The sequence below is a fragment of the Megascapheus bottae genome, chromosome 11 (assembly GCF_031878675.1).
Source record: "Megascapheus bottae isolate mThoBot1 chromosome 11, mThoBot2.hap1, whole genome shotgun sequence".
NCBI lineage: Eukaryota > Metazoa > Chordata > Mammalia > Rodentia > Geomyidae > Megascapheus > Megascapheus bottae.
In genome coordinates this window covers 22,454,693-22,476,749 of record NC_143519.1, presented here as the reverse complement: position 1 = coordinate 22,476,749, position 22,057 = coordinate 22,454,693, and the positions used below count along the sequence as shown (strand labels likewise).

The following is a 22,057-nucleotide window of genomic DNA, read 5'->3' as shown; positions in this document are numbered from 1 at the left end:
TTAGATATTTAAGAGTAACATCTGTTATTTAGTAAGTGCTAAATAGATTTCATTATTACTCCTATGTTGAAGTGTCTATCTTGATTTTTGTTTCCTCTAAATCAGGCTCTCATTCAGAGATTCATGGGCATTGGTTGTTTTGTGATCTCCAAAAGGGAGAATCACCAGTGAAATAGAAAGAGACCCAAAAGAATGTGTTTTGAAGCCAGTTACTCTGATGGGCAACTAAAGCTTGAGTCAACTGAAGAATTGACAGACTGTGCATGAGGTATTTCATCCATCATCATAAACGGAAAATTTCAGAAATGCCCTGAACACAAACCATGGAGTTTTATTTTCAGGCAGAAAGGACAGATTTTTGCAATAGGCAGTATGGCAATAAATATCAAAAAATATGCAGGTAAAACACTAACAACATCAGCTACTACATCTCTAATCAAAAAGATAAATTGTCTCATTTTATCCCATCTGCCATTCTCATTTCATTTAAACGTTAAAGTACTCTCCTTCCTTTTCTTTTTCTTTTCTTTTCTTTTTTTTTTTTTTTTTTGCCAGTCCCTGAGTTTGAATTCAGGACCTGAGCACTGTCGGCTTTCTCAAGGCTAGGGCTCTGCTGACACTTGAGCCACAGCACCATTTCCAGCTTTTTTTTTTCTGTGTAGGTGGTACCAAGGAATCGAATCCTGGTTGTCATGCATGCTAGGCAAGCACTAGCTTTACTAGCCCACTGAAATGTACCTTCTGTAGCCCTTTGAAAAAAACCAGAGTGAGTATTTATTCATTACAATCTTTTAAGCCAACTCTCAAACTCACTTCAGCTGAACTATAAAATGATATGTTCATGAAGAGTCTGTGACCATACTGAACATAATGAAGCTGTAAGGATTGAGAAAAATACTACTAGTACTGTTTTTAAAATATAATCTAGAAGCTGAGAGCCAAGGGTTCATACTAATCCTAGCTACTCAACAGATTGAGATCTGAGGATCATAGTTCAAAGCTAGCTGGAGCATGAAGTCTGTGAAATTCTTATCTTTAATTTACCACGAAAGTGGAGCTGTGGCTTAAGTGGTAGAAAGTCAGTCTTGAGCAAAAAAGCTAAGGGATAGCACCCAGGCACTGAGATCAAAACAAGCTTAATCCTAGGACCCTTTTAATCACCAAAAAATAGGTAGAGCTGAAGAACTGAAATTTTAGCTACAAGCCACAGACTAGGAAGTGAAATGCAATTGGGAAATACTGGAAATACTGTAAATCACTGGACTGACTAAGCAAAGAAGAAACCTCAGAAAGAATACAAAATATAAAGGACAAACTTTCAGAAAACAATGTTCTCACTTCATGGCTGCATTTAAGATATTATTTGGAATCTAAGTCATCTGTTACACAAATTATTTTTTCTTCACTCTTCTCACCAAAATACTCTTATGTCCCTATTTCTCCTGTGCGCACTGGCTGTCAGTCTACTTCACTGAAACTGCTTTACTGCTTTGTATTCTATTCTTTATTTTGCTCCTGAATTTACAATGTTATTCCGACAACTATCACTACATACTTGAGGGATCAGCAAATAAAGTTACACAGGTACTAAGTCATGTTCACCTGTGATTTACTGCATATGATTGCAGCCTAACTATAAGAACAGACCTAAATGGTTACAATACAGGCTGCATGGCCCACACAGCCTAAGGTTTTATTATCAGTTCAAATAGCTATGTGCTATATATTCCACATTGTGGGGGGGAGGGGAAAAAGGCAGGAGGAAGAGAGGGAGGAGAGGAGGGGAGAGATTTACTTGAAGACTGAAAAATAAAAAAGCAGGTTGTGGAAAGAATCAAAACTTGGAACAGTAACCCACAGGACTGTGAGTTTTCCAGTTTATTTTTTCTCCTTTGTCTAACAGGGAAACATCTGCTCCTGCAAGCTGAAGAATATGAAGGAAATCTTGAAAAAGAGAAAGATACAGATACACTAATCCTGTTCATAAATCCATGTTAAGTGCTGCACTTACTCTGATGCTCTATAGGTATGAGTCACCAGCAGAGCCGAGTCTCTGCTGAACACCACCCACAGAAGGAAATATCAAATTTGCTGTCTAAACATAAATGGGTTAACAGTCTGCTAAAAGAAATAACTTGATTAACATTCTTCAGCAAATCATAATTAATCCTTTAGATTATAAAACCTAAATTAAACTGAAGAATCCAATATGTAAATTAACCTAAAATTTCCTAAGTGAAAAGTCATTCTATGAGAAAATGGCTATGACAAAAAAAAAGTAACAACAACAAATTTTAAAAAAAAATGGTCTGAAGTAAAAATGGAACATTAAAAATTACCCAGTAAGGGGCCGGGAGTTTGGCCTAGTGGTTAAAGTGCTTGCCTAGCATGCATGAAGACCCAGGTTCGATTCCTCGGTACCACATACATAGAAAAAAGCCACAAGTGGTGCTGAGGCTCATGTGGTAGAGCTTTAGCCTTGAGAAAGTCCAAGGACAGTGCTCAGGCCCTGAGCTCAAGCCCAGGACTGGCAAAGTAAAAATAAAAAATAAATAAATAAAAATAAAGTTGCTGTTTCTTATAAAAAAATAAAAAATAAAAAAATAAAAATAAAAATTACCCAGTAGGTGCTGGGAATGTGGTTGGGAATGAAAGAGTGCTTGCCTAGCATGCATGAAGCCCTGGGTCTATGGCTCAGCCCCACATAAACAGATAGCTCAAGTGGCAGAGTGCTGAGTATAGAGAGGCTCCAGAGACAGTACCCAGGCCAAGTTCAAGCCCCAGGATGAAAAAGAAAAGCAAGCATAGACAGAATAAGAGGTTTTGTTTTGTTTTGTTTTGTTTTGAAGGGAGGACAGACAAAATCCTATACATGTTGTACATAGAGAAGAAACTGTAAATATAAAAATGCAGGTAGAGTCAGGTGAGGTGGCTACTCAGGAGGCTGAGATCTGAGGATTGAGGTTCAAAGCCAACCAGGGCACTAAAGTCTGTGAGACTCTTATCTCCAATTAACCACCAGAAAAACGGAAGTGGCACCATGGCTCCAGGGATAGGGTGGTAACCTTGAGCTGAAGAGCTCAGGGTCAGTGCCCAGGACCAGAGTTCAAGCTCCTTGAACGACCAAAAAAAAAAAAATCTGATATTGTATATATGTTTATCTGGTTATTTTAAATAGGATAAGGAAGGGGGGAAACAAAATAGGGGAGAGAGGGAAATGGGGACCAAAACATGAGAAAGGGTATCAATTTTTGTGAAGTAATGAACCTCCTATCTGGGAATATAGTGTAACCCTTCTATTAATTACAATAAAAAAATATATGGAAAAAAATCTGGAGAGCGGCCAGAGAGTGGTCTAGTGCTTGCGGAGCATGCACGAAGACCTGTGTTCGATTCCTCGATACCGCATAAGTAGTATTGTGGCTCAAGTGGTAGAGCCCTAGCCTTGAAAAGCTCAAGGACAGTGCCCAGTGCCTGAGTTCAAGCCTCAGGACTGGCAAAAAAAGAAGGAAAAAAAAAAAAAGAAATCCAGAGAGGCTTTTAATGTCAGAAAAACTGCTTATTCCAAAGAATATTGTTGGAAACATTAGGTATTTTAACTACCATTAATAATTGTTTCAGGTGTTTTAAAATATTGGTAATTATAGAACTCTACAAGTAAAAGATATATCTAATAAATATTCTTTCCAAGTATGGTACAATCCAAAAACCAGATTTTCTTAGGCAACAAAACATATTTCAATCGATGTTGAAAGGTCAAAGATCACACAAAGTATGTATTAGAAAGTAATAACAATTTGTGTGTGTGCATGTATATATACATATACATGTTTATATATAAACAATAATACCATATATAATCATGAAATCGCTTAAAATTAACTAAAATAATTATAAACAATGCATTGGTTGAACATAAAAATAACAAAAATATTTTAGCAAAATGGCAAATACACAGTAATTAAAAATGTTTAGAATTCATATAAAGTACTGCTAGGATAAAAACTCAATCGTAAATACTTAAAGTACAAAAAAAAAAAACATTTTAATCAATGCCCTAAGTTATACCTTATAAAATTGGGGGGAAAGGTAAATTCAAAGCAAAAAAGAAGCAAAGTATAAGTCAATTTTTTAAAAATTAGCAAATGTAACAAAGTAGCAAGTAATAAAGCCAAAAGTAAGTTCTTTGTACTTATGCACAGAAAAAGCCAGAAGTGGTGCTATGGCTCAAGAGGTAGAATGCTAGCCTTGAGAAAGCCCAAAGACAGTGCTCAGGCCCTGAATTCAAGTCTCAGGACTACTACAAAAAAATAAAAATAAATAAATAAAAGGATAATACTATGCTCATAAACTTAATAATCTAGAAGTTTCCTGAAAAACAAGCTCTCAAAACTAACACTAATGAAACTGATAGCCTGATCTGATCTGTTGATACTATTTAGGAGAAACTGATTTAAAAATTAATATTCTTTCAAAACAGAAAACCCAAAAAATTCACTGGTAAATTCAGAAATTTCTTTTTTTTTTTTTTTTTTTTTGCCAGTCCTGGGCTTGAGCTCAGGGCCTGAGCACTGTCCTTGGACTTTCTCAAGGCTAGAGCTCTACCACTAGAGCCTCAGCCCCACTTCCGGCTTTTTTCTATGTATGTGGCACCGAGGAATCGAACGCGGGTCTTCATGCATGCTAGGCAAGCACTTTAACCACTAGGCCAAACTCCTGGCCTAATTCAGAAATTTCTTAAAGAATAAATTATACCAATGCCATACACTCTCTCAAGCAGAAGGAATATTTCCTAATAAATATTATTAAAGTGAGCATAAACCTTACACTAAACCCTGAGATAACATTAAAAGCTACAAGAGGATTATAATAGCTCAAAACCTAGATATACAAGTCCATATAGAATGGGGCTAAAAGAAAGGACTTACAGGATATGGAAACAAGAGCTATATAATGTGTGATTGTTGTTCTTAATGTACTATGTTATTTCTCATCTCTTTTGCTGTCCCTTGGTTATTCTCATATTGTTATAGTATCTTACCTTGTTTTCTGGTATATTGTATATACATTTTTTTGTTTATTTGAAATAGGAAAGGGAAGGTGAGAAAACAAGGGGAGAGGTGGAGAGGGAAATGGGGACAAAAACATGAAAAAGGGTATAAATATATGTGAAGTAATTCACCTTCTATCTGGTGAATATAACTATAACCCTTCTATTAATTACAATAAAAATTAAAATTAAAAAATTAAAAGCTACAAACCTTTATTTCTCATAAACATATATGAAAAAAGTCCTCAAAGTATTATTATCAAATTACAGATGGAATGACAGAGAATGATGAAAGAGTGGTTGACTCTCCAAGAAGCTTGGAACATGCAAATGGCCAGGTTAAACTGTAACCCCCACACAAGTAAGATCTACCTGTCTACTAAGGTGAGTATGAAAATAAATTAATGCAATCTACCATATCAACATGATCATCCCAGTAGACATGGAAAATGCATTTGAAAAGAATCCAACCCCTATTCATGATAAAACTCTCAGTAAACTAGAAATCAATGGGTATGACCTTAACTTGATTAAAATAAAATTTTTAAAAAACATCTATTGTTAATATTATACTTAACAATGAGAAGCTACAACCAGCTCACTAACATTAGGGACCATGTTAGCATGAACTAACACAATAAAATAAGAAAATTACACAAAAGGTGTAAATAAAAGGAAGAAATAACTTTTTACTAACAGATGACCTGACTGTCTGTATAGCAAATCCAAAAGTATTCCTGGAACTAATAAGAGATTAAAGTATAGTTGGCATAATACAAGGTTATTGTATAAAAGTTATTTTCCTGTGTACCAGCAGTGGAGTAGAATTTGAAATAAAACATAATAACATTACATTTCTATTAATACCCTAAATGTGAAATGTATAAATATAAATCTAACAAACTATGTACAAGGGGAGATCTCTATGAAAAAAAAACTATAATTCTGATTTTTAAAAAACGAAAGAACTAGTCCATAAGTATAGAAGGACTCAATACTATCATAATGTCATTCTCAAACTGACCCATAGAACCAATTTAATTCAAATAAACATCTAGCAGGTTATTTGGCAGATTTTGAGAAGCTAACTGAAATTTGCATGGACAGACAGAACATCTGGAGTAGCCAACACATAATGAAGGAAAGAAACAAATTTCGAGGACTGACACTTCAAGACTATAAAACCTACAGTAATCAAGAATTTGTAGAACTGAAAAAAATAGAGCAATGGAATAGAATAGCAAATCCTGAAACATCATAGTTGACTTTAAAACAAAGGAACCACTAAGATACAGTATTATAAATCAAACTTTTGAATAAAAGCTGCTATAACTGGCAAAGAAACAAGTCTAGATAATTCACAAAAACTAACTCAAAATGGAAAACAGGCTTTTATTATTTATAAAACTCAAACTCATAAAACTCCTACAAGAAGACATATGAAAAAAATTAAATGACCTTGGGTATAGCAATGATTTTTTAGATACAATGTCAAGGCATGATTCATGAAAGAAATATTTCATAAGTGACTTTCATTAAAGTTAGAAGTTAAAAACTTCTGCTTTGTAGAAGACAGTGTTAAGAGAATGAGAAAGCAAGGTGCAGATTGGGAAATATATAATTGCATATGATACATCTGTTAGCCATACTATATCAAGAATTCCCAGGGCCAGGAGTGTGGCCTAGTGAGAGTGCTTGCCCAGTATACATGAAGTCCTGGGTTCAATTCCTTGGTACCACTTACACAGAAAAAGCCGGAAGTAGTGCTATAGCTCAAATGGTGGCATGCTAGCCTTGAGACAGCCCAAGGATAGGGCCCAGGCCCTGAGTTCAAGCTCCCAGGACTGACCAAAAAAAAAGAAGATGGAAAAGAAAAAATAATTGAGAGAAGTGGTGTTGGGAGGGAAGAGAAAGAATGACGAAAGAGGTGATCTTAATCTAGATGCATTATACTTATAAACTGACATGTTTAATGGTAATCAACTTGCATAAATACTTAATTCTTTTAAAGAAATGGCCAACATATTTTAAAATGCTCAAAACATATGTCATAGGGTTAATGAAAATTATAATGAGATAATATACACCAGAGAGGCCAGGCGTGGTAGCTCACGCCTTTAATTCTAGCTACTCAAGCAGCTGAGATCTGAGGATCAAGGTTCAAAGCTAGCCTGGGCACAAAAGGGCCAGAGACTCTTATCTCCAATTAACCTCTAGAAAACAGGAAGTGGGGCTTGGTTCAAGGGGTAGGGTGGTAGCCTTGAGCTGAAGAGCTCAGGGGCAGCATCCAAGGCTGAGTTCAAGCCCTATGACCCACTAAAAATAAATAAATAAATTAATTAATTAATTAAAAAAAAATACATCAGAGAGGCCAAAAATCGACAACACCAAATGGTGGCCAATACATGAAACAATAGGATTTCTTATATACTGTTGATGAGAATGTACCAAGAGACAAACCTATTCTTTCTGGTCAGTCGTAGGGCTTGCACTCTGGACCTGGGCACTGTCCCTGAACTCTTCAACTTAAGGCTACCACCCTACTTCTTGAGCTACCTTGCCACTTCCATTTTTCTGGTGACTAATTGGAGACAAACGTCTCATGGACTTTAGTGACCAGGCTGGCTTTGAACCTCAATCCTCAGATCTTAGCCTCCTGATTAGCTAGGATTATAGGCATGAGCTACCATGCCCGGCAAAACTAAACCTACTCTTACCACAAGACCCAACAATAACACTTCCTAATATTAACCCAAAGTAGTTGGAAATGTTTTTATCCAGACAAAAATGTGCACATGGATGTTTATTCATGACTGTCAAAACCTGGAAGAAACCAGGATGTCTTTCAATGAACTATGACACCTTCAGACAATTAGTATTATTCATCATTAAAATAAATGGGTAATTGGGGCCAGGAGTAGCCTAGTTGGTAGAGTGCTCGCCTAGCATGCACGAAGCCCTGGGTTCGATTCCTCAGTACCACATACTCAGAAAAAGCTGGAAGTGGTGCTGTGGCTCAAGTGGCCAGGTGCAAGCCGTGAGCAAAATGTGTCTGAGGACAGTGCCTAGGCCGAGTTCAAGCCCCAGGACTGGCTAAATAAATGAATGAATGAAATAGGCAATCAAGTGACAAAAAGATAACAAGGAACTTTAAATGCATAATTACTAAACAAACAAAGCCAATCCAAATCCATGATTTCGACTGTGTGGCATTCTGGGAAAAGCCAACGATGGAAACAGTAACAACAACAATATAATTGGTGACAAGTTCAAAGGGGGAGGATGAAGTTCAATAAATAAAGAATATATAATGTTAGCACAATGTGAATTATCTGTATGATACGTCAATGATGGATATTGTAGATTTGGCCAAACTCATATACCACCAATACTGTAAACTACAGACTCTGATGAGTGTGATTCATTAGTGTGAGCTGATGATAAAAAGACACGCACACACCCACATAATTTTGGTAGGGAGTGTTGAAGGCTATGAATGTACAGACTCAAGGGATATGTGGGAAATTTATACCTTCTCAATTTTCTTAAGCAACTCAAGCTTTAAAAAAAAAAAAAAAAGCCAGGAGCCAGTGGTTCACACCTGTAATCCTAACAACCTAACAACTCAGAAGGCTAAAATCTGAGAATCACAGTTCAAGGCCAGCCAGGCAGAAAGTCCAAGAGACTCATCTCCAATTTACCACAATAAAGCCAAAAGTGGAAATGTGATCCAAGTGACAGAAAGCTAGCCTTGAGGTTAAAAAAGCTCAGGGACAGTGTGAAGGTCCTGAATATAAGTCCCAAGACTGGCACACACAAACACAAAAAGTCTTTATTTTCACAGATCTCATAAAATACAGAAAAGAAACCTATGGAAAATATGCCAAAATGCTCAAGTATTTGGATAAAATTAACAAATTTCTACAAAAATACAAGTTACACCAATTAAAAAGTAACAAAATCTGAGTATCTCATTGTCTGTTGAAGGGACTGAATTTGTCACTTCTCTAAAAGAAAATTCCAGTACTAAATGGTGCCCCTGGTCAATTTCATCAAATATCCAAGAATAAAAGAATTTATATAATTTTTTGAAATGTCTTGAATTTTTATTGTTATTATAAAGGTGAGATATGTCAGGTGAAGAGTGCATTTCTTTTTGGACAATGTCATCCCTTCCCTCACACTCTTCCAATTTTTCTCCTTCTTGTCCCCATCCACAAGCTGTACAGTTCATTCTCAACACAGTGTCTAGTGAGTATCACAGTTGCATTTGCTTACCTACTCCATTCTCTGTGTCCCCGTTACCCTCCCAAAGACAGATGAGATGAAAAGAGACCACAAACAAGGGGAAAAAACCTCTTATTTCATGGGGCTGGGAGTGTGGCCTACTGGCAGAGTGCTCACCTAGCATGCACAAAGTTCGATTTCTCAGTATCACATACACAGAAAAAGCCAGAAGTGTTGCTGCGGCTCAAGTAGTGAGCGCTTTGAGCAGAGAGGCTCAGGCACAGTGCCCAGGCCCTGAGCTCAAGCCCAGGACTGGCAAATAATCAAGCTTCACTATGTAACAGCAACCTTATCCTCTATAAAAAAACAGAAATGAGAGCCCCACCCAAACAATGACTTCTTGTTGTTGAAAAGGAATTCCAGGAGCTTAACATACAAGAGGGTTCTTGCAGTGTCTTCTGTGTGAATTTTTTTTCTTCTGAGAACTGAAGTCTTTTAACCTCTACTTCCCAGGGAAGTGTGAATTTCCAAGGTGTGGTTCTCACTGAAGGATGACATGCCATCCTGAAGGGTATCCTGTCAGCCTCCAGGGTATCATGGAGTCTGCCATGGAGACACTATTTCAATGCTCTGGTCTAGCAGGCCACTATCTTCTAGCCCGAGTGGTATCTATTTAAACCAAGGCCCCAGGGGTTCTCTTTTACTATGAAGTGGGTTTCTAGTATGAAATAATCCTTGTGTTGAGGGACTAAACATTTTCTATTAATTTTTTATTGTTGGGATAATGTATAAAGGGGTTACACATTTGCCAGGTAGGTGGATTACTTCCCACACACAGATACCCCTTCTCATGTTTTTGTCCCCATTTCCCTTCCCCATCCCCTCCCAATCATCTTGTTTTCCCCATTCCCTTTCCTATTTCAAATAATCAAATAAACATATACACAATATACCATGTAACAAAGTCTGATACAGTAACAATATGAGATTAATCTAAGGGCAAAAAAAAAAAAAAAGAAAGAAAATAGAAGAGAACGTGGTACATTAAGAACAATAACAACAAAAGATAAAAGCTCTTGTTTCCATATCCTAGAGATTCTTTCAATTAGTCTCATCCTATATGACCTTATGTTCCTAGGTTTTGAGCTCTTGCAATCTTCTGCTAGGAGAGTCCTGGATGTGTGCTAATTATTACAAACTTTCAAAATACTGGTTCTGCAAACTGGAAAGCTTGTCGGATATATGGCAAGTCCAGCCAAAATGAGTCACAGTCTTTCCAAGGTATAAAAATTGTTTGGGTTTTGTTTTATTTATAGCATTTTATTGTGGGATAATGTATAAAAGGGTTCCAGTTACATTTGTCAGGTAATGGGTGCATTACTTCTCGAACACTGATACCCCTTCTCATGTGTTTGTTCCCCTTTAACTCCCGTATCCCCTCCCAATCATCTTGTTTCCCCCTTTCCCTTCCCTAGTTCAAATACATAAACCTATATACAATAAACCAGGAAACAAAGTCAGATTCAGTAACCACATGAGATTAACCATAAGGAGGAAAGAAAAAAGAAATAACATAGTACAGTAAGAACAACAATCACAAAGATAAACCTCTTATTTCCATATTTTAGAGTTCATTTTGTTTAGTCTCATCCTGCATGACTATATGTACAGAGTTTTTGATCTATTGTGATCCTCTGCTGGGAGAATATGTATGCATACTAATTATTATTATAAATGAGGGAAACCATGGAGCCTATGTGCCATTGGGTCTGGCTTACTTCACTTAATATGATTTTTTTCTAAGTCTTTCCAAGCAGTATGCCAATTCTTCAAAAGACTAAACATAGAGCTCCCCTATGACCCAGCAATTCCACTCCTTGGCATTTACCCAAATGTCCAGAAGCAAGGGCATACTAAAGCCACTAGCACAATGATGTTCGTCGCAGCATTATTTACTATAGCTAAGATATGGAACCAACCAAGATGCCCCTCAGTAGATGAACGGATCATGAAGATGTGGTACTTATACACAATGGAATTCTATGCTGCCATCAGAAAGAATGACATCACCCCATTCATAAGAATTGTCAGTTTTTTGAGGGCCAGGGGTTTGGCCTAGTGGTAGAATGCTTGCCTAGCAGGCACAAAGACCCAGGTTCGATTCCTTGGTATGACAATACATAGAAAAAGCCAGAAGTGGTGCTGTGGCTCAAGTGGTAGAGCGTTAGCCTTGAGAAAGAACAAGGACAGTACTCAGGGCCTGAGTTCAAGCCCCAGAACTGGCAAAAAAAAAAAAAAAAAAAAAAAAAAAAAAGAAAAGAAAAGAAGGAAGGAGGGAGGGAGGGAGGGAGGGAAAAGAAAAGAGAATTGTTTTGTTTTCTTTTAATGGATAATAGTTCTGTGGTACTGTGAGGCTGAACACCTAGCAACAGCAGAAGTTGTAAGATCAACACCTATAAAGGAAAGCCTTCTATTGAATACAGAATAATATCCTTCAGTAACTTTTTCATATATTTGTATGCCCCCCCAAATTTCCCAATCAGTAGTAAGCAATTAAACCAAGTAACAATTTATGTGCTAAAAACTTAATAGTCTTTAGATAAAAAACACATTTTAATGTATTTATCTCACCCTTAAATGGCAATTACGGAAGTGGCACTGTGGCTCAAGTGGTAGAGCACCAGCTTTGAGCAATCAGGCTCAGGGACAGTACCCAGGCTTGAGTTTAAGCCTCAGGACTGGGGAGGAAAAGAGGCATTTCATAATTAGATGTGCACCTTTTGAACATTAAAAGTTCTGAAGGCTGGAATTAGATTGAACATACTATTGTACTTTGCTAACCCACTAGTATCACAGGAGCTAATAAAAAGTTCAACTGTGCACAAACATGACCACATCAAAGGGAATGCAGTATCATCTAATGCCAACACTATGAACTATCTTAAACTAGTAAATTAGGGAAAGTCAGTGCTGTTTCCTTTGAAAATTTGTAAGTATCACATGGTATTCCTGTGTGGCTACTATGCTACTCTGGAGTACTTTAGTAGAGTTTAGAAACTGTGAATATGCAACAGGCACGTGAGTATGTGAATGTGTATGCATGTGTGGTGTGTGTGTGTGTGTGTGTTGTCCTTGTTTCCTTTAGCAATTTCAGTACGTCCCAGCAGGCTTTATGTGATGTAACTCTAGTTCTTGTTTTGGCATAGCCAGAAGAGGGGGAGGGAGCAGACAGCAGTAAGAAAGGCAGCACAGAGTTCTGCACATCTTCATGAAAGCATCATCTAGCCAAATAGGCCACTTCTGTAGGCAGAATGGTCAGGGAAATTTAGGGTTCAAGATTTTCATATGTAGCAGATGATCCATTCTAAAAATGCAGGTTCCATTTCTTCCCAATGAGAACACTGACAGTGGATATAGTAAACCTGCTGTAAATTCAAACCATCCTCGGCCTTTTCAATTTTACAATTTATTGTTGGAACTAATCTTCAATTTTTATTTCCTCCTGTTGCAGATGTTCCCTTATAAGTGGCTAAAAAAACACATCCTTTTATATTTTGTTCTCAATTATCTTCACCCTTTCATCATCTTTCTCCAGTCTATCAATATCACTTACCACAAGCCACCTCATTACACTGTCCTTATAATTTATCACTTCTCTGAAGCTCTCAAAATCCCACAACATAGCTGGGTACAGGTGGCTCACACCTGTAATCCTAACTGCACAGAAGGCTAAGATTTGAAGACTGCAATTCGAAGGCAGCTCGAGCAAGAAAGTCTATGAGACTCTTACTTCCAATTAACTACCAGAAAACTAAAATGGTACTGTGGCTCCAAGTGATAGAGCCCTAACCTTGGGCAAAAGTGCTCAAGGACAGTGTACAGGCCCTGAGTTCAAGCCCCAGGATCAGAAAACATATACACGATATTGTACCCAGGGGTAGGGGGAAGGAAAGTAGGGAGGGGAAAAAAACGGGAAGGGTTAACAATGCTCAAGAAGTAATGTACCCACTACATGATGATTGTAACTATAATCTCTCTGTAAATCACAGCAACAATAAAAATAAAGAAATATTGTACCCACTAGTACATTCCTTCCACAGACACTGAATTTCATTTGAGTCCTCATAACACCAGCACAGTTGCACTGCATGACAAGGGCTACAAGGAGCAGGGTTCCACTGATGCTATGAGAAAAGGGTTCTTGACACCAGCAATTATAAGCCAGCTCCAAGTCTCATTCTGAAATCTTCCTCTGACCATTCCTACTATCAGCTATCCTTGGTATGGATCTTCCCAGAAAAGATTCTGAAATATACAAGTGCAAACTAGAAATTCATTATGGAACTGATTCTGACTCAACAACTGCAGGAAAGTGAAAGAAGCAGGAATGGGCAGACAAAGGAGCTGAACTGCAATACAGTCACAGGAAGGCTTCAGCCAGTCCCTTTAGGAGCTCTGACTTGGGATGGCCCTTCAAAGTTGCTGTGTCTTATGATGAAAGAGCCAATCATTTATAAACCTATGTAGAACAGAAATGGACTCAGACTGTCCTGCACTGGAAGAAGTAGGCCTTTGTAAGAGGGTTTTTGGTCAATGTCTGGGAAAGGACTCAGCTATCTTCCTTATAGTATACTAGGATATAGTATATAGAATACTAGGATACTAGTATGCTAACATTCCTAAAAGTAGAGTAGCATGTGCCTGGTGGAAGAAATGGGGACATGGCTGGTTAACCACAGTACTCACCATTGAACTGTAAAATCAACCTAGTTAGTGAGGTGAGAAAACCATTACTCTGCTTTCTTAGGAAAACCTACAGTTCATCATCAACTGAAAAGGGAAAACACACTTATCTACAAAAGACTAGCTAATAAACACAGAAAAATTTGCAAGGAAACAAATCCCATTGCAATCTCTAATGAAATTACTAACACAAGGATTATCAAAGAACACTAAAACCATTTGATGAAAGATTTTCACTGTGTCCCAAAGTCTTACTTCTTGAATAGTTGCCTGTTAGTAATGGAAAAAACATACATTTACCATACTACACAAGTAATCACTCAGTGAGATAAACTGGCCACCCCTAATGGGAGGCAACATGTACTCCCCTCAGTATTATATACCAAAAAAAATGCCATATAAGTTATAAAGCATGCAAATATATGTATAAATATATACATAAGTAATACATGTATTTATGTACATATGCACATATATCTATTTATATATATAGAGAGAGAGAGAGAGAGATTTGACTAACAAAAACCCTCCCAAAAATCTAGTAAATTATAAGGCTTCGCTTCACTTACTAGAAATACAGGCTATTTTAAAACGTTAAAATTATTTTTAAATTAACATTTTTAAGAGCCAAAACAAGATTTTTCACTTCTTTTGGGCTAGGAGATAAACTTATTTCATGTTTCTTTAACTACTAGTATCCCAACATAGCTGATTTTGCCTTTCCCTATAATCATTCATTATATAAGATTCTACAGATATAATAGCTGTATTAAGAAAATTACTACCTATCCACAAACATGCACACACTAATTCAATCCCACATCATCTCCTAATTTACTCCTATAAGAGTGTATCTTTCTGGCTCAAAACCATTTGGGTTGGTCAATGTCTTCTGATTAAAATCTGACTTGTAACTGGCACTTCAAGATGCCCTCCCTTTGATCTGATTCTGTGCCTTTAGGACACTTGCATTCTATTATCAACAGAAACCTCACCATTACCTACAAACAAACTATGATTTCTCCCTTCAGCTCATATAATTGAATAGGATGAGAGCCATCTCTTGTCATATTAGGTTATGTTTTCTTAGTCACTCAACAGTTTTGGAAATATCTACCTTTTTATCACCCCTAGACAGACAATACAGTCAGGTTTAGGATTACAATCTACAAATCTTTATAGGATCTAAGTTAGTCCTGATTAATAATAGCTCCTGAACATTTGCAATAGTTGACTAACTTCTTACCGTGGACCCATAAATAGAATTTCTGATAAGAATGGAGGAAAAAGAGACACACACAGAAATGAAAGAAAGGAAGGGAGAAAAGGAGGGAAAGCAGCTGAAGGAGCTACATAGATTTAGCTTTGAGAAGAAAAGTAGATCCCCACTTCTATCACAATTTCATTTATTGTTTCCACCAACACTGCTCATGTACCACTCACTACCCAAAAGCGTATCTATTAGTCTATCAGTTGCCACCTGGTATCATTTCTTTTTTCATCATGTAGTCAAACACTGTCACCAAAAAACTTTAATTTCTATTTTTCTCCTGTTAGCCACACTTTAAACCCTATATAAATTAAAAGTTTTCCTCAGCACTGGTGGTAACTCATGCCTTTAATCCTAGTTACTCAGGAGGCTGAGATCTAAAAATTGCAGTTCAAGGCCAGCCCATGAGACTCTTACCTCCAATTAACTACCAGAAAACCAGTAGTGATGCTGTGGCTCAAGAGGGACAATGCCCAGGCCCACAGTTCAAGTCCCTAGACCACTACCAACAACAACAACAAAAGTTTCCCTTACTTCTTTTTGAAATTGAAAAGGTTTTTATATAAAGCTGACTAGAATATCAATAATTTAATAATAACAATTAGCATTTAAAGAGCATGTGTGGAAACATGTCCGTGGGCTACCCATAAAAAAGTTACAACTAAAGAAACAGAAAGGGGCTGAGATGTAGTTCTGTGGCAAAGCACCTGCCTAGCAAGGGCAATGTCCTGGACTTGAGCCCCATACCAAAAAAGAAATACACACATTTATATACAGGAAAGGAAGGAAGGAAGGAAGGAAGGAAGGAAGGAAGGAAGGAAGGAAGGAAGGAAGGAAGGAAGGAAGGAAGAGAATGAGAGAGAGAGAAGGAGAAGCAGAGAGAGGGGGTAGAGGGAGGGAGGGATGAAGGAACGGAGGAAGGAAGGGAGGAAGAGAAGAAGAAAGGAAAAAAGAAAAGGAGAGAGGAAGGACCGACCAATGCCTGTATTCTAACTACTCAGGAGGTTGAGGTCTAAAGACCATGGTTCAAAGCCAGTCCAAACAGAAAAGTGCTCAAGATTCTAATTCCAATTAACCAACAATAGAAAAACTAAAATTAATTAAATATTGTACTCTAAGTATGGCTCAACTGACAAAACAGCCTAGAGCAAAGAAATTATAAAGCAAGTAGGAATGTATGCCCCTGTGTTCAAGCCACAATATAAGCATGACAAGAGAAAGAGACAAAGAAAATTTAATTAATTTAACCAACTTACTAAGTTTTTTTTAAAAAAAAAGATTTAAAAATTGATATGAATATGCTCTCCAAGAACCACTGGAGTCACAATGATAGCCACAAAAATAAAGAACTGTCTCAGCAAGGCAAATTTACTTTTACAGAAGGGTGTGCCATCAGCCAAAAAATCTGGCACACGAGCACACAGAGCAGGCAGTCTGCTCAGGTATTTATTCCTAACACAGCAGGCCCTGCGCCTCTACTCGGACTGATTGAACTCAAGTTCACAATCTCCTGACACTGGCTAGTCTGAGTACAGTAAAATGTATTTATATAAGATGATCTCAAAATAAGATTAACAGTAAACTCAAAATATACCCATACCGTCTACTATTTCTTAAATGGTCTAGGGGCATATATTAATTCTATCTTGAAAAGAAACTAGTTTAGGGGCCCAGGAGCATGGCCTAGTGGTAAAGTGTTTGCCTACCATGCACAAAAACCAGGGTTCAATTCCTTGGTACCACATACAAAGTGGGGGAAAAGACCAGAAGTAGTGCTGTGGCTCAAGTGATAGAGCTCTATCCTTGAGAAAGCCCAAGGATATTGCTCAGGCCCTAGGTTCAAGCCCCAGGATTGGTTTAAAAAAAAAAAAGAAAGAAAACAGTTTAAGACAAAAACATCCATTTCACAAATCCTCTCTCATCCCAAGGCAGTTCCTCTTTTTCTCTAGAAGAGCTGAGCTATAGGCCAAAGCGGCCAAAGCAGCAACTTTTAAGCAATGCACTTTGATAGAAAAGACAGTTTTTCTCACATAAGATTCAGTCTGGCTTTGGAACTCTAACACTGAGGCACTGATATCTGGTGCTTCCCAAATACATACCACTATTCACAGGAAGAATTGACCAAACATTCCTTTCTATTCAACTGCTTTCCTCATAAATAGGTACAATTCTGATCAACCTCACTTATTTCAAAACATACCTATCCAATCACTGGATAAATGAAAGTTATTTCTACATTCAACACTAGCATAGGAATCAAAAAGGGTAAATAGCAAGACCTTCCCTGCTCTATAGGGGAAAAGGGGGTAAAGAACCTACTACTCACTAATATAAAATGCCAAAAACTTCACATAGCAAAGCAATCCATCTAACCTTCATTCTACATATTAAAAAAAAGTATGAGATGGAAGTTATATAATGTATTCAGGGTTACACAACTAAAAAATGATGGAGTCAGAATTTGAAACTAGTCTAGTGTCAAAATTCCAGATTTTAAACACTTTGTTACACACTCCATGCTTGAATCCTTCAGTTTCTCAAATCTAAACATATTTTGCAGTACGTAATTCAACATTGGTTGATAATTTGCTTGTCATTCTTGTTCTTGGGATACAACAAGCTCCCACCTCAATGATTTTGTAAACAATTTTCTTTCCAAATTTGCCTCTAGTTATCAAAAACTAACCTCTGCATCTGTCATCTTAAATGTCTCTGAGATATTGAGTTATATCAATTATCTTTTCTAAATTCTTTGTTTTCTTCCTCTCCTGTATTTGAATACTTCCACTTACCTTGCAACTATGTACCCACACTCATCTGGTCCTGTTAGCTTAATACCTGTCCTTCACACTTCACACATCTCTCAATTGTGATGACTTCCTCAACCTGGAAGTTTCTCTTTCTTTAGTACTTACCTATTATTCTGAAATCCACTAATCTAGTACCACAAGTGTTACTGTTTCACTCCTCTTAGTTTTCTAACCTCTTTTTCTAGGTCTCCATTGTTTATTTTCCTTATACCATGAAACTGGATGCTTCCTATAGCTGAATCCTCTATTGTTGCTGATTTCTGTGTTTATCTCTTTGACTCAGCTAGTACCACCCTGTACATATATCCACTCTGAACCTATATGCCAGCTTTTCTTTCCCATCACCATGAGATTTTTTAAGAAGTGACTAAATTAAAATCAAATTCTTGTACATAGAGTATTTCCAGGCTGAAATTTCAAAAAAAAATTCATGATTTGTAATAAGCTATATTGGAGAAGCATTAGCAGCACTATCTTACAAGGTTAGACTGAATTACAAGAGTATTTCTTAAGATACTTGAACCAATTCTTTATTACTTTTCATTGACAGTGTATACAAAAATGGACCAAAAGGCCTGGAGTTTAGCCTAGTGGTAGAGTGCTTGCCTAGCATGCACGATGACTTGGGTTCAATTCCTTGGTACCACATTCATAGAAAAAAAGCCAGAAATGGTGCTGAGGCTCAAGTGGTAGAGCCCTAGCCTTGAGAAAGTCCAAGGACAGTGCTCAGGCTCTGAGTTCATGGCCCAGGACTGGCAAAAAAAAAAAAGAAAAAAGACCAAAAATTACAAGCCATTCACAAATTTTATGCATTAATTTTGTCTAAAACTGTTAAGAAATTATTTAAGTAGTTAAAAAGTCAAACACAAAACAGTGTATAAGCCTGGGAGGAAAACATACAAAGTAATTTCTGAAAGGTGTTGCACAGATGCAACTGCAGCCATTAGAGAGATATAACTCAATATATACCTTCTTACTAGAACCACTCTCTAGAATGGTTTTGTGCTATTTTCAAAAATATTAGCAAGACACATACAGGTGACCTTTTAGATAGAAAGAGAAATGTAACATATATCCATATCATATACCTGTAAATGTGCACATTTGCATCTATTTCAAGAAAGTACTCCTGTTTCCACACCTGTAAGCCATCATAAACATGAGAAGACTAGCCGACCCAAGAAAAGTGTGAACAAAGCTGTATCTTTTCAACTCTCTTCAATGACTCAGCCACAATACACACTAATAAACTACAAATTTGGACTTCCACACAGCCTAGTTCCTCCTGTACTAGAAGAAAATGATGTGGATGCCCAATAAACTGCGCACCGGGAAGAGACAGTAAACTCCCATTATGCTTTCCTGGTAAACTACAAGATACTGTGGGAAGGAATAACATCAAGTCCCAATTACCACTGTCAAAGCTGGTGAAACAAGTCAGTCACCATCCTGTAGGGTAGGTGGCATGTAAGGGCAGGGAAAAGAAAACAATGGGAGGTTCCTTAAACAAAACAAAAAAAGGCACCCACATTTCAAGAAAAAGAAAACGAAAGTGATTAAGCATCTACATCAAAGAAACTGAGGATGAGGCCAGTCTCATTGAAAGAAAAGGCCCAGGGCCATTCAGATTTTTCTGAGCTCGTAGTGGCAACTGAACACTAGACTAGCTGTCATAGAAGTTCTTCGGTTTTTCCTTTTACCCTATGCAGCCCCTTCAACTCCCATGCCTATGAACATGAGAGAAGACAGAAGAGAAGATGAAGGGAAATGGCCGAATGGGACATCCAGACACAAGAGCGACTGCACGCATTATTCTCCAGATCCCACGGGCCAGATTATCAAACTGAAATTCTCTACCGGACACTTCACCTTCGATGCATCTATACCCTCGATCGTCTAAAAACCCCATCCTACAAATACAACGTTATCCTTAATCGACATCACTGCTCCCTTTGGGGAAAGGCAGATTTCTTGTAAAAAAAAAAAAGGGGGGGGTGGTGGCAGAGAGGAATGTCATTGTGAGTAGGGGCGTTGTGTGCAAAATAACACTGCCGCAGACACTGGAAAAGCCACACTTGCCGACCCTGTCTGGCAAATTCTCTTCCGGTCTTTACCCTTCCCCACCCTCCCCAAAACACACACACACACACACACCCCGACCCGCGCCCCCTCCTTCCTCAACAATACACACACGTGCCGTGACCGACCAGCACCACCACCACCATCACCTCTTCTAGCATCACACGCTACGCCCCCCCCTTCTCTCCCACACACAGGCGTGCCACCGAGAGCACACGCGCGCGCGCGCGCGCACACACACACACACACACACACACAGGCGCGCACACGCGTACACACGCAGGCATACTGCAGCCACCGCACCCGCCCATCCCCGCAAGCGCTTCTTCCCCCCCCACCACCCACCCCACCCCAGCCTCCAGACCACAGCTCGGTGTGCCCGGGGCACGCTCGCGCACAGGCACGCACCCCGGGGCGCGCACACGCGGTGGTCCACGCGGTTTGAGGCGCGGAGAACCGGGCAGACACCCGGCCCGCCCCCCCTCCCCGCCATCCTCCTCCTCCTCCCGGAGACTCACCTGGAGGCCGGGTGTCCGGCGCTGCTGCCCCCCTGGTCCCTGTCACTGAGCGCGGCGGTGTAGATCCTCCGGTAGCGGTCGGCCAGGGCTCGGCCTGACAGCAGCAGCTGGTAGTGACCCCGGGAGTCCGTGGCGGGCAACCCCAGCCCCAGCCCCGCGGCGGCCACGGAGCCCTCGGGCACCGGCAGGAACAGCGCCCCCGGCGCCGGGGAGGAAGAGAAGGTGGCGGCGGCTGCAAAGAATCCGTCCCCGCCGGGCCCCGAGGAGGCGGCGGCGGGGGAGGCAGTCGCCGCGCACATCATCATCCTCGCCGCCGCCGCCGCCGGGTCCCCACGGGCCGGGCGGGCAGACACACGCGCGCGCGCGCTCTCGCAGCCCTTCTCCAACGACGACGGCTCCAGAGGCGGCCTCGGGCTCCCGCAGCAGGGCGACTACAAAGACGGCGACCTCCTTCTCCTCCTCCTTCTTCTTCTCCTCCCCCCGGCGCCGCCCTCACCGCTCCTGGGGCAGCTCATCTAACCCCGCCACCCGGGGAGTGTGAGGAGGAGGCGTAGCCGGCCGCTGCCGCCGCCACCACCGCCGCCACCGCCAGAGCCACCCGCAATGGGAAGCGGCTGGCCGTAAGGCGCTTGCGCCGCGCGCCGCGCATGCTCAGTGGCTGGAGCCCTTTCCCTCCCAGCCCCGCCCCCTTCGCCTCCACTCCCTCCGCCTAGGGGCCTTGGGTGTGTGCAGGCTGCGCGGTAAGGAACCTACTGAAAAATCCAGGTCTCCGGGTTTTACTAGCAGCCTGGGAGGCGTAAGACGTGTTACTGGGGGGGGGGGGTGGGGAGACTACTAGCGAAGGTCTTCAGGTAATGGGGTTCCCTCTGGAGGAGTGCCAGAGGACAAGGGCTGTGCGGTTTAGCACCTATCTTCATCCCCAAATCTGTGGCTTCTAACTAATTGGTCTGAATTCCAATCCAAATCAGAGATTTTATTTGGAAGTGCGTGCATGTGTGTGTGTGTGTGTGTGTGTGTGTTTACTAAGGCTTCAACTCATGGTCTGGCTCTCTTCCACTTGAACCATGCATGCACCCTATCCTTTTTTCCATCATAAGAATTTAAGTCCACTAAGTACATTATTTGCGCCCCTCCTTGGGGAAAGTGTAATTACAGGCAGGTTTTCACAAGCCAGTGTCATCTGTTTTTGTTGTTGTTTAATTTGTGCTGGTCTTGAGCTTACACAGAGAATCTAGGCACTCTTCTCTAAGCTTCTTTTGCTCAAGTCTAGTGCTCTATCACTTGAACCACAGCTCCACTTTAGGATCTTCGTTAGTCACTTGGAGATGAGTCTCACCTGAGCTAGCTTCAAACCACATGC

General features: G+C 39.6%; 1 protein-coding gene across 10 annotated transcripts in view; it reads right to left on the bottom strand.

The window, feature by feature from the left end:
* The window catches only part of Mycbp2 (MYC binding protein 2), a 243,921-nt gene extending 222,794 nt beyond the window's left edge, over positions 1–21,127 (bottom strand). For 9 of the 10 annotated variants that reach the window (XM_090342006.1, XM_090341998.1, XM_090341999.1 and 6 more), the window contains exon 1: positions 20,698–21,016. In XM_090342006.1, the coding sequence (XP_090198132.1) occupies positions 20,698–21,002 (305 nt within the window). In that variant the 5' untranslated portion in view covers positions 21,003–21,016. Of the gene's footprint in view, positions 1–20,697 lie in introns of all 10 variants that reach the window. The other variant, XM_090342005.1, reaches the window with a different exon arrangement.
* Between the last annotated feature and the right edge of the window lie 930 nt (positions 21,128–22,057).